Genomic DNA, 14034 nt, shown 5'->3' with positions numbered 1-14034 from the left:
AATCATCCTATTAAGCCTTCATAATCATCCACTGCACAAATTCAAATTTAACATTAGTAACTCAAACATATAAATATAAGACTGTAAACATTAATACATATCCCTAAATTAACCATAGATCAACCCATTATATCAATATCATATTCCAACATCATTTCTTCATAATCATTTGCATATGAAATTCATTTACACATAAGTATCATTCTTTCTACTTTAACTACTCTAATTACAATCTTTTCAAAAATAATAACCACATTAATAATTCATAGCATATGTATCAAAACACCTTACACCTTACACATACAATAATCAAATTCATCAAGCATAAGTACTTACTCTCACTAATTATAGGATTCAAATCATAACATCTCTTAGAATAACATAACGAGTATCACTAGTATTCATTGTGTTATCTATATTCTATTCATTTTCATACTTCTTTATTTAGAATTAAATGATACATAATTTACTTCAAAACAATAATCACATAACCCAAACTTGATTTCCATTTTCACAGTCACCTTATGTAGAATGTGTTCACCACAACACAATATCTATTCAATTCAATTGGCCATAATTTCAATTACTAAAACCATCTAATTATCATGATGAGATAAGATGAACAATATAAGGTATTTATCCATAAGGTTCACATTAGCTAATCAAGATGTTAACATAAATTAGACAATCCATCATAGTGTGAATTAGTTCTAATGCTACCAGTCTCATAAACTATCTAAACTATCATATCATATGTAAAGAGGACCAACCCTTTCTATTTGTAATCATTGTCAATTGTATGAACAAAATCAACAGTTGATCATAAGTTGAGTCTAACTTTGCACATTAATTAAATAAGCAGAATTCTACTATATGAAGTATCACATACACATTTGCACCTAATATTTAGATGGTTTCAAATGATAAGTCAATCTTATTTAAATAATACTAATCATAGCAAGTCACATAAGGATTCTCCCTAATCATGTTATTGCATAAGCCATATAATGTTCTCTAATGACAAAATTAATATTTACTTCTAATCAAATTATATTGTAGACAAATTAACAATCCTTCTAGTCCTTACTTGGATGAAACCTTACAAAACCCTAACAAGATTTCAACTACAATCTCAAATGCATAGATTTCAAAAATAACCTTCAAAGTACCACGCTAAGAATTCTTCAAACCCTAGAATTAGGTAGTACCATTTATTCAGACCAAAAACCTTCCATAACCCAGACTCCAAACTTATATATAAACAAACACCAAAGTCTTGCAGAACCACAAAACATGAGTCTACATAAGAGAGATGGACAGAATATTGAAGGCACTGAATATAATTTTAGAAATCACAAGAGACAAAAATAAAAAAATAATTTATACAATATGGTCACAGGTAAGGAACAAATATGAGATAAAAATGAATTGAGAAAATAATGGCCATAATGAAGTAAGACATAAAATTTATATTTTATAAAAAAACATATATCAACATCTCATAAATCCGCATATAAACTTCAATACATTCAACCAAGATATATAAAAAGAGTCAAATTAAATAAATTATAATTGGTAGATTGGAAATCATGTAACAACTCGTTAGAAATTCATAAAATGTCACAATAGTACTTAGCATGACAAGTGGTTTGCATTTGCTGGAAATTGTGATAGTTTAAGATAAAAAAATTAGTAGTTAGAAAATAGTGAGTTGAGGTAAGTTATAATAAAAAAAATTAATAGTGAGTTGTAATGATGTTAATTTAATATAATTTAATCAATATTTTTTAAGATTTAAAAAAACCATCTTCATATATATTTAAATATTTGAAGAATAATAATTTCTAAAAAAATTATAATTAAAAAATTAGATATAAGTGTAATATTAGAATTCATTTATTCTCTTCAATATCATTCAAACTACATATATCAAATAATAGTTTCTAAGTTTATTATTTGATAAATTTTACCAGTTTGATATAAGTCTTAAATATTTTTCATTATTTTAGAAATTAAGATTTGACATATAAACATTAGGAAAAATTAAAGAAGTAACTTAATTATAAAAATACTTACATTTCATTGGCTGAAGTAGAAAGAATTAATCACTTATGTGCTTTGACACATACAACAAGAGTTGTGATACATTGGAATCCCTCCTAATGTAAAAATGAGTTAAGATTGAAATGAAATATACTTTGATTGATTAAATAGATTGCAATAAATTAGTATTGTGAATTTTATAAAGAATAATAATATAAATAATATTTAATATTTAAAATATTATTTTATTACAAGTTAATAAATTATATATATACACACACACTTTTGCATTTTTCTATCAATAAATTATAGATAATTATTGTATATATACTAAAGTTTGGATATATTATTAATAAATACTTGAGAGTTATGAAGAGAATATGTAAAGTTTACATAATATTTTGTAAAACTTAATTCTATTATAATTTATAATATTTAAACATATAAATATAATTATATGTTGAATTATATAAATATTAAAATTATAAAAGTAAAATTTTGACATCAATCTATACTTTTATTTGAGAGTTATGAGAGAATATGTAAAAGTGTAATCTTACAATATTTTAAATTTTTTAGAAGAAAAATGAAAAAAATCACTAGCAAAAATATATATGTATAATCATAAAATGAGTCACAATACATCAAAACTAGAATCTCATATGCATCTCCCAAACCCTAATAAGATTTCAGAAATAACTTCAAATAATCATACTGTGAGAATCATTCAAACCTTAAATTTGAGTACTACCATTTATTTAGACCAAAAATTTATTGAATAATAAATAGATATAAATATATATGTATAATCATATGAGTTACAATACACCAAAACTACAATCTTGGATGCATCTCCCAAGCCCTCACAAGATTTCAACTACAATCTCAGATGCATCTCCCAAACCCTAACAAGATTTCAAAAATAACCTTCTAAGTACCACAATGTGAAAATTCTCCAAACCCTAGAATTAGGTAGTACCATTTATTCAGACCAAAAACCTTCCATGGCCCAGACTCCAAACTTAAATATAAGCAACACCAAAGTCTTGCAGAACCACAAAACATGAGTCTACATAAGAGAGATGGACAGAAGTGCGGCCAAAACAAGTGTTAAAGCTCCTCCAGATGCCTGGAATGTTGGTGAAGCAGCAGCAGAGGCAGGGGACACGGCTTCAGGAGAAGGAGCGGGTGCTGAAAATGGAGTTGGAGATGGAGATGAAGCAGGGGTTGAAGCTGAAGATGAAACGGGAGTTGGAGCTGGGGAAACTGGTGTGGAAGTGCGTTTGTGCATGCTCATAACTATGACATGAAGCTTCTCCGACTTCTGACAATGATCACTGTTTCCACTGATGAAGTAGAAGGCACCTGAGTGAGAGAGATTGAAAACTGTGTATCCATCTTTGAATGATTTAATGGCATTTGCAGTCTTGCAATTCGTGTAGTCGTCCGGTGAGCTTACTTCTAGCACTGAATCCTCGCTTGCATTGTACACGAACACTAAGGCCAAATCAAGACAAACCGGTAAGCAAATGGGTTAAACACATGCAATGCTGACAATTCTTTAAGTAAATTCTTCATCTTCTTTTCAGCTGCCCGTAATCTAGAGAAAATTGTAGCATTATGGGACAAGCCAACATGTTTTTACTCTATAAAAGGTGGGCTGGTACAGGGGAAGGGTGTGTAGGCATTGAAATGAATCTGAAAAGCGTGACAAAGCTGCATATCAGTTTGGTATAAGGACAGGGTTTATGGAATTGGACTTGAGTTCGCTTTGAAATGTCAAGAACATTTATATAATCATATTGGATTGTTTGGTACAGGGAAGGATTTCTGGAGATTGGAATAAGTTTGATCTGAAATGATGTGAAACAAAATTCACTTATATAATCATATTCGATCAATTGGTACAGGGAAGGGTTTGTACAGAATGGAATAAAGTTTGATCTGAAGTGATGTAAAACAAAACTCATATAGTTAAATTTGGGAAAAAATTGTATTGTATGATCAAGATAGTTTAATATCGGTGGAGACTATAATTAAGTCCACATTATTGGGTCTAGTAATGGGTAGAGTGACTTTCTGAGAAGATCGTTATTTCTGTGAAATATCACCTAGATGCAATGAATATCAAGTATACTCATAAAAAGTAAATTGATTATTCTAAGAAATGACTTCTTTTAAATTTAAACTACTAGAATATTGATCAATAAATTTGATCCTTAAAATTATATAAATGAATTCATAGAATAATATTCTAATTTATAGAATAATAATAGAATTCCTTAGCAAAACCCAAAAGTTGGAATTCAGCATATGGGTTCAGTTCTCAACCTTAGCTGTGCCTGCACTTGAAACATTCTGGGTTTTTTAAATAAGATGATCATTTGTGAGTTTTGTGTCTATTTCTTAAGTAAATAGATATGTCAAACCTCTTTATGAGCCAGAAATCGAAATTTTGAGTCTGAACAAAACTTCAATATTTTGAAACACAGAAAATCAAAGGGCGATGTTGTTTGAATTAATACTATATCATTAACATACAGACTTCTAGATGATCCTGCACAAGAAGGATTAAATAAAGGTTTCACTTTCATTTGGTTGAAATAGCCCAAACCAAATGCTAATCTAATCCTCGACACACCCACTTCACTCGAAAGTCTTTCTGTCGATATTATGAATTGAGAAAGCTTGAAATATCAGAAATTCTTTGATAAAACATAAGAGTAAGGAGAGTGGATACTGAAAACTGATAAACATAACATTAGAGAGAGTGGATTTCATACACAGGATATCTCCAACTTGGAAGCGTTTCTGTTGAGCCCACTGGCTGTAGGTCTTAGTATCCATGGTGCTGTTTGGTACTGACCAGCCATTTTGATCTCCAACTTTGTACTGGAACCCAGAGCTAACCTCCATTAATGTTGGTGAAAGAAAACAAACAATGGCCATGAACATCACTACCTGATTACTTCCACCCATGACTGATAATAGAGGGGCTTGATGAAAATCTAGGAAGCAGAGCAGATGATCTGATCTGATCTTTGTTTTGGGGTATTATGAGCTTAGCAGAATTCAGTTAATATAATGACCAGAAGCACCTTTACCTTTACAGATAATCTCTCATGAAGAAGCTTGCTGTCCAATTCACAGTTAAGCTAAAGTAAAGTTGAGGAATCCCTAATTAGCCACAGTTTAAAGACAATGGGCTTTAGTGTTTTGCAAGAGTATAAAATCTGTTTCGGCCACCATACAGCTATGGGTTTTATGCTTTGCTTTCCTTTTGGTTTTGGTATAGCCTTTCTTGCTTGCTTTCTTACTGTTAGATGAGGACGGAGTTGGTCTTTATTGTCCGTCAGCCCTTGTAATTTGTTCAGTTCAGTATGGAAGAGAGAGAAGAATGGTTGCTATTCTTTTCTGACCTTTAGCTTTCTTTATGACCTTTATTCCCTCGTTTATTTTATTTCATTTTATGCTCCCTTGAAAAGAAAATTGCTGGTCAGATTTCGGAATAAAAGATAAAGTTGCGTTCTTACTAACAAAGTTGGTTTGTGGGTCTCATGGCTTCTGTCATGAAGCTTCCATTTACAAACGTGTAAAGTTGATTATACTCGCTCAATATTTTGAAACTGATGCCGAGAAATTATGTTTTTTTCATTTTAGTTGAAATTTTCATTTTGCCGTGTCATAGAAGACGATTGGGTATGTTGTGAGAGAAAAAAATCGTTGTGCAGGGATGGAACCCTTGAATGTAACATTTTAAATTAATTTTTTTAATTTTTATGAATAGATCTTTTTCATTAATTAAAATATTAAAGATACATATTTACAAAAATGGGGCTGGGGATGCTAGATCGTCCTGCAAGTTCAAACAGCCTAAGGCCAAAAATCAACTATTCATCAAAAAACATATATAAGCAAAAACATAAAACTTCAGGCTAAAGAGTAGTGCCAGTCGAAGAAGGGTCTTTATCATCAGAACCGCAGCAATCCTTGGGGTTATTGGTTGGCTCAGGAGGAGCCCAACCATCACCAATAGCAGTATCTTTATCAGCTTCTTTATCTTCTTCAGCCCTGGGAGGAGAAATGGCAAGATCCAGCAAGGGGAAAACCCACTTGGGGTCATGGTGAGTAGAAGACCAACCCGCATCAACAGCAGTAGGGGGAGCCATTGGGGACCAACTCGAACCCAGCCTCCAACGAGGCGTGGCCGAGCATTGACGACCATAAAGCCACCACTAGGAGAGCTATGACTTGGGGGTTTGTGAGCAGCGGACAAAACTGCTCCGACCTCGCTAATGACTGCGAGGAGGAGTATGGTGATCGAAAAAAGTATTTGGAGGTACTCGAGCAATCGTGCAAGGGGCATTTCCCCAGTGAGCAAGTAGCTCCTGTAGGTGAGCCATTTTCAGCGCAACTTTGTTAGTTTGTACTTGAATTTGCAACATGATATTATTACTGTGAAGAACCTCCTTATAGCAATATCGTGAGAATGCTCGAAATAACAGAATACAAAGTGATAGCAGAACTCAGAATGAATCTACTGATCGCAGGCCACTTCGAGGGGGTAACCTCCTTTGAGCAAGCTCAATACAATAAATTCGTCCGTGCCCATCAAGGGCCTCAACCTATTCTTATATACTGGGTACGATCTAGAAAAGTAATACTACCTACGCATGTGGGATAATAAAATATACTCACGGGACGACTTACAAAGCATATGCGTCCAACAACACTACTCTAACAAAATAAACAGAAGGAACACACAGGTTCCTAACATCCCCTCTCCCTTAGAAAAAAGCTTTGTCCTCAAAGCTTAAGGTGTGGAAATTGTTGTTGAATCTGAAGAAGGGGTTCCCAGGTAGCATCCTCTAGTTGCATGCCATGCCACTGAATCAAGACCTCAGAGATGGAGCGAGAGCGAAGCTGGCGAGTGCGCTGGTCAATGATTGCCACCGGCTCCAGGATAATGGATCCTTCCGTATCCATTTCAGGGAGAGTAGTTTGTGCTCTGACAGTGGTACCCAGAACTTTCTTTAGACAAGAAACATGAAAGACTGGATGAATGCGGGAAGAAGGAGGAAGTTCCAGTTTATAAGCAACTGAACCAATCTTCTGCAGAACCTTATAAGGCCCATAAAATTTTGGGGCCAGCTTATGACGCCCTTTCAGCTTTAGGGAGGATTGTTTGTATGGCTGTAGACGAAGAAAAACCATATCCCCAACTTGAAATGAGCGCTCAGAACGGTGTTGATCTGCTTGCTGTTTCATCCGATTATGGGCCATGTGAAGATTATCCTGTAAGGTACGAAGAATCTGATCCCTGCTGCGGAGAACTATGTCAACTGCCTGGACTGGTGAGCTGTTGGGAGTGTAGGGAAGGAGCACTGAAGGTGCCTGACCATAGACTGCTTCATATGGAGTCATTTTAGAGGCAGTGTGGTAAGAGGTATTGTACCACCATTCAGCTAAAGGGAGCCACTTGGCCCACTGATGTTGCTGTTCGGAAGTGAAGCAACGAAGATAAGTTTCCAAGCATTTATTGACAATTTCAGTTTGACCATCAGTTTGTGGGTGATAGCCCGAACTCATCTTCAGTTTGGTGCCAGTTTTCTGAAACAGTTCAGTCCAAAAATGACTGGTAAAAGTTGCATCACGATCAGAGACAATGGAAGAAGGGAGTCCATGAAGACGAAATATCTGGTCCATGAAGATTTGTGCAACAGAGGAGGCAATATAGGGGTGGCTGAGGGCACAAAAATGACTATATTTCGAGAGACGATCAACCACAACCAAGATCACTGTCTTGCCGCCGGATTTAGGAAGCCCTTCAATGAAATCCATAGAAATATCAGTCCAAATCCGTGTAGGGATGGGCAATGGTTCGAGCAAGCCAGGAAGGAGGGTCGTTTCACCCTTGTGGCGTTGGCAAGTATCACATTCAGCCACCATCTGTTGAATCGTCTGTTTCATCCGTTTCCAAAAGAAGTTTCTCCTTGCTCGCTCATAAGTTTTGAGGAAGCTTGAGTGCCCTGCTGAAGGAGAAGCATGGAGTTCATAAAAAATAGCCTGATGTAGAGCTGGGTTCTGAGGAAGCACTAGCCGACCCTTGTATCGAAGAGAAGCACCATCCCAAGAGTAATGTGGTATAGCAGAAGGATTATTGGCTAGCTGGTGAATGATTTGAGATAAAGAAGAGTCACTGTCATAGCCCTGCTGAACAGACGCTAACCAATTGGGAATGGGCATAGAAATAGCGGAAAGGGAAGCTTGATTATCAAATGTGCGAGAAAGAGCATCTGCCACAATATTCTCCTTACCCTTCTTGTAGGTGATCTCATAATCATACCCCATGAGTTTGCTGACCCATTTCTGTTGTGTAGGAGAGGATACCCGTTGTTCCAAGAAGTATTTCAGACTTTGGTGATCGGTTCTGATGCAAAAATGACTCCCTAAGAGGTATGGTCGCCACTTCTGTACAGCATGCAAAATAGCCATCATTTCTTTTTCATAAGTAGAGAGGGCTAGATTCTTACCAGAGAGGGCTTTGCTAGTGAACGCAATAGGATGGTCATTTTGCAGGAGAACAGCACCCAATCCATTGCCGCAAGCATCACTCTCAATAGTGAAGGGTTTGGAAAAATCTGGCATCGCGAGAACAGGTGTACTGCACATAGCTTGTTTCAGTTGTTCAAATGCAGTCTCAACAACAGGGGTCCAGGAGAAGGCATCCTTTTTTAACAGAGCTGTCAATGGTGCTGCAATTTTCCCGTAATCTTTGACAAACTTGCGGTAGTAGCCAGTCAACCCCAAAAAACCCCGAAGGCTCTTGAGAGTTTTAGGATGCGGCCAAGTTTTCATGGCATCTATTTTTGTAGGATCCACCCGCACTCCATGGTGTGCAACAATATGCCCGAGATACTCCACTTCCTCCTAGCCAAACACACATTTAGATAGTTTTGCACAGAGTTGGTGATCAGAGAGAAGTTGCAAGACAAGCTCCAGATGATGGAGATGCTCAGCCCAAGTTTTGCTATATATGAGGATATCATCAAAGAAGACCAGAATGAATTTCCGGAGGTATGGTCGAAATATGTTATTCATCACTGCCTGAAATGTTGAAGGAGCATTCGTGAGGCCAAAGGGCATGACTAAAAATTCATAGTGACCATCATGTGTGCGGAAGGCAGTTTTAGGTATATCCTCCTCATTAACCCGAATTTGATGATACCCAGATCGAAGATCTAACTTGGAGAAAAAATGAGCCCCATGAAGTTCATCAAGAAGTTCATCAACAACTGGAATGGGAAACTTGTCCTTTATAGTGAGATGATTAAGTGCTCGGAAATCAATGCAGAGTCGCCATGACCCATCTTTTTTGCGAACAAGCAGAACTGGAGAAGAAAAAGAACTGGTACTAGGGCGAATAATTCCTTGCTTCAGTAAGTCACGGACAAGTATCTCGATTTCGGTCTTCTGATGAAATGGGTAGCGGTAGGGCCTGATGTTGGGCGGAACACTGCCAGAAAGGAGCTGAATACGGTGGTCCTCTGGACGAGAAGGAGGTAATCCCATAGGTTCAGCAAATATACCAGAATACTTGTCCAAAATGTGTTGGAGATCGGCAGGAGTGCTAGAGACTGCTGATGGCTGCATCTGAATGGAATGGAGCTGAGCGATGACACCATGTGAATTCTTCTTAAGAAGTTTTTCCATACGGTGTGAACTGATGATCCTGAGAGACCCTGGTTGTAAGCCTTTCAAAGTGTGTTGGTGCCCCTCGGCTGAAAACTGCATCCAAAGTTCAGCAAAATCCCAGAGAATGGGGCCAAGAGTGCGTAACCATTGGGCACCCAAAACCACATCACAGCCACCTAAGGGTAAGGCAAACATGTCAGAACGCATGTTATAATCTCCAATAGAGAGACGCACATTGCGACATTTCCCTTTACAAGGTAAAGTGCCCCCATTGGCAATCATGACTTCAAAGCTAGAGCAGGGATGGATAAAGCAATCAGCCTGTTTGGCTATTCGTGGATCAATGAAGTTATGAGTGCTACCAGAATCAATGAGTATAGTAAGAGGGATCTTCTTGAAGAAACCCTGGACCCGCATGGTTTGTGGAGTAGTGACTCCTGCCAAAGCATGGACAGATATCTCTGGTGGAGCTTCTGGTGAAGGAGGTTCAGGATGGTGAGGCTCAACCTCATCATCCACTGTTTCCTGAGCATCTACATATTCTTCCAGTTCCGGTGGAGAATCCACATCCAAGAGATAGAGCTTTTGCTGAACACATCTATGGCCCCGAGACCATTTCTCATCACAATTATAACAAAGCCCTTTGTCTCGCCTGACTCGCATCTCTGTTTCAGACAAGTGCTTGATCGGAGTAGTTCTAGGAGCTGGTATGACTGGAGGGTTGTGAGAACCTGTATTTTTGAATGGAACAAAATTAGATCTGGAGCGTTGTAGAGCACTAATCTTGTCTTCCGCTAACTTAGCCAACCCAAGGGCTTCCATCATTGTAGTAGGTCGAAACATTTTGACTTCTGAGCGAAGTGCATCCTTCAGACCACTGACAAAACAACTACGGAAGAATTCATCAGACAAGCCCTCTGTGTGATTAGCTAATTTTTCAAACTCTGTCTGGTATTCTCTTACAGTGCCTGTTTGATGCAGTTTAGTTAGTGCTCCTGTGAAATCATCAAAGGAACTAGGGCCAAAGCGCTCCAAAATGAGGGTGCACAATTCTCTCCACGTTGGGCCTACATTAGCCTTGATGTACCAACGGAACCATTGAAGAGCTTCATGTTCCAAATGAAAAGATGCAAGGGGGACTTTGTGGTTATCCAAAGTATTATGCAAGCTGAAATACTGCTCTGCCCTATAGATCCATCCAGTCGGATCAGAACCATCGAAGCGTGGAAAATCAAGCTTTGGTCCACGGAAATTGCCAGAAGAGGACCCAGTATCTCCTGAATGGTTTTGGCTCATGGCTGACTGCTGAAAGTTAAGACCCAAAAAGTTTGGTGGCGATTGGATGAGAGGTGAAAAAGATAGGGCAAACCCTAAAATTAGATAAATGAGGGATTTAGGGCTTTGATATGTAAAATTTGGGGTTGGGTCGCCAAGGAAGGAAGTATGCGAAATGATATTGCAGACGTTCTGCGGAAGTATGAGCAGAAACAGAAAGCAAACAAGGAAGCTATTGCAATAACAAGAGATATTAGAAGTGAGAGGAACCTGAAGGCCACGACAGAAAAAAAATTTGATGTAATTTCCACCCAGCGAGCCCAAGAGAGTGCTCTGATACCAGATGTGAAGAACCTCCTTATAGCAATATCGTGAGAATGCTCGAAATAACAGAATACAAAGTGATAGCAGAACTCAGAATGAATCTACTGATCGCAGGCCACTTCGAGGGGGTAACCTCCTTTGAGCAAGCTCAATACAATAAATTCGTCCGTGCCCATCAAGGGCCTCAACCTATTCTTATATACTGGGTACGATCTAGAAAAGTAATACTACCTACGCATGTGGGATAATAAAATATACTCACGGGACGACTTACAAAGCATATGCGTCCAACAACACTACTCTAACAAAATAAACAGAAGGAACACACAGGTTCCTAACAATTACATATACGTGCTTTAGAGTACATGGCAACATGAATATCAAGAAAGTTGTGAGAGAATAAAACAACATTGTGATCTTTCCAAATTGTAAACAATATCTCCATTCTAAAAGCATGCCAGATCTGGGCATATTTAAAAGGGAATCTGGGAGCATCACCCAGAACCACCATATACCAAGTGAAGGCCTTTGGATGAAAAGGCCTAAAAGAATCATAAATCTAGAGCTTGTAATTCTGAGCTCTTCTATAGAACCAAAAAATATGTAGAAAGCTTTCTGGCTAACCATGAAAAGGGCATCTAGGATTTGGGACTCCCAAATGTTGAAGCCGAGGGCCCAAAGGCCAACCCTGCAAAAGGAGACAACAGGCGCAGTGAGCAATCTTTGGCTCTATGATGGTATGCCAGACAATGACAAATCTAAGACTCCAAGTCTTATGTGAAGAATGCAAATGCCAATGCTGGTTGAGAGTATCAACCATCGGAAGATGGGGCACCAACCACGGATACCCCAACCTAGGCTTGTGACTAGTCATTGGAGTGGTAGGGTACCACTTCCAATTTTTCCACCATGGCTGGGATGAGTGAATTCCAAGTTTGTGTAACAGATTGGGAGGAACCGCAGAAACTAGAAGATCAATTGTCTATTGATCTGGACAGATAAGCTTATACTAGACTTGCAGATCCTCCCATGAGCGAAGGCTCATAGTAACCTTGAAGAATAAATCTTTGGGTGTTTTGATACCCTTGCAAAATAATTGCAAAGCACTAGCTCCTTGAATCTTGGCTAATGGCACACCTTGAGTGGCAAACAAGGGCGACCACCAAAGGTTTTGTTGGTTCATTGAGAGCCCATCTCTGAATCCATTACTAGCCCAGTGAAGCCAAGGTTTGAGGGCTTCCCAAGATTTCCAAATGCTCTTAGCAACAAAAGTGCCCTGAATTTAAACAAGTTCAGAGGTCACAAAAAAGGTTTGAAGACCAATCCCCTTCCAGGTTGAACAGTTAACTGGAAAGCCTGAAGAAATGTAATGGCATAGCAAAATTTTCCAGCACTCATCTCTAGAGAGAGCTCGTATGACTCACTTGGCATAGAGGGCTATCCCCTGTTTGCAGGTGGGAAGCAAACCAAGGCCACTAGAATCTTTGGGCAAAAAACAAAAGTCTTAGGCAACACTGTGAAAGCCATGATGCACATTGTCAGAGGCCTAGAGAAAGTCCCTTAGAAGACGTTCAAGCTTAAGGTACGAGGCTTTAGAGGGAGCTGAACAAGAAGATTAGTACACATAAGTAACAACAAGCACTTTGGAGCATTTTTGAAACTTTACCGCAAGTGAGAGGGGCTTAGTGATCCAATACTCCAACTTTTTCTCAATTCAAGCAAACACAACATTCCACAGCTCCATAGGAGACGCTTGAAAAGCAAATGGAATGCCCAAAAATTTAAAAATTTCACCATGTTGGACCCATTTCCATCCATACTGTTGCAACCAATGAGGGCCAGGCAAAAAAGATTGACGGTAGCGGAGGCTTTTGTGTCATTGAATAGCATACCCTAAAGCAAGGCAAAAAGTATACAAATATTGTAAAGCATTGACAATATTCTCCTCATCCTCAATCAAAGTGAGGAAAGAATCATCTGCAAAATGGCCATTGACCAGCTGAGTGGTCGACTCCGGTAAGGAAATACCATGCACTAGACCTCGAGAAATGGCATTGGCCAACAAATAGCCAAAACCCTCGGCTGCCAAAACATAGAGAGAAGGTGCAAGAGGACAACCTTGATAGATAGATTTGAAGAGCCCAAAAGCTTCAGACTGATGAACATTAATGGTGATGCAAGCAGACATCCCCAAAAAGCATCTACATCGACTGACAAAATACTAGGTCGAAGCCCAGAGCTTGAAGCATAGCTAGAATAAAGGGCCATTCAATTGGGTCATATGCTTTGGTGAAATCAATCTTCAATAATAGGGCCTGTTGTTTGGAATCCCTGGCCCATTCCATACCTTGCCAGACAACAATAATGATGTCCAAAATATATTGGGACTTAATAAAACCAGTTTGTTCAGGTCAAACAATCTGAGGCAGCAAATGCCAAATTTTAAGAGAGATGGCCTTAGCAATGATCTTGTAGGAGACATTCAACAAAGTGATGGGCCGCCAATTGCAAATTTCTTTAGGATCGCTAGCTTTAGGTATGAATTTAATATTCCCTTTGTTAATGATGTTGCCCAATGAATTAGAGTTGTATGCTTTGTGATAAACATGAAGCAAATCGGGGCCAATGTCATCCCAAAGCACCTTGTAGAACTCATAGGGGAAGCCATCACATCTAGGGGCCTTGTCGTCAACCATG

The 14034-nt window shown here is 38.2% G+C and overlaps 1 protein-coding gene across 1 annotated transcript; it reads right to left on the bottom strand.

Annotated features, from left to right (window-relative positions):
• Nucleotides 1-2813: 2813 nt before the first annotated feature.
• LOC149570959 (early nodulin-like protein 9) lies at nucleotides 2814-5096 on the bottom strand. The gene is made up of 2 exons (XM_089812506.1): nucleotides 4827-5096; nucleotides 2814-3540 (listed from the first exon to the last, which is right to left on the bottom strand). The coding sequence occupies exons 1-2, from the start codon at nucleotides 5020-5022 to the stop codon at nucleotides 3113-3115; spliced, it is 624 nt and encodes a 207-aa protein (XP_089668632.1). The 5' UTR covers nucleotides 5023-5096; the 3' UTR covers nucleotides 2814-3112.
• Between the last annotated feature and the right edge of the window lie 8938 nt (nucleotides 5097-14034).

This window comes from Cupressus sempervirens, chromosome 2, assembly GCF_028749045.1.
Source record: "Cupressus sempervirens isolate cs-2001-9-10 chromosome 2, ASM2874904v1, whole genome shotgun sequence".
Taxonomy (NCBI): Eukaryota; Viridiplantae; Streptophyta; class Pinopsida; order Cupressales; family Cupressaceae; genus Cupressus; species Cupressus sempervirens.
Note: the sequence above shows the minus strand (reverse complement) of the source record. Positions and strands in the feature narration are given on the sequence as shown.

Bases quoted from the DNA above. Each gene is read 5' to 3' on its own strand.
- LOC149570959 (XM_089812506.1), bottom strand. From the start codon at position 5,022: ATGGGTGGAAGTAATCAGGTAGTGATGTTCATGGCCATTGTTTGTTTT. The intron at 3,541-4,826 runs GTATGAAATCCA...ATTTGGCCTTAG, and splicing joins CCAAGTTGGAGATATCCTGT to TGTTCGTGTACAATGCAAGC.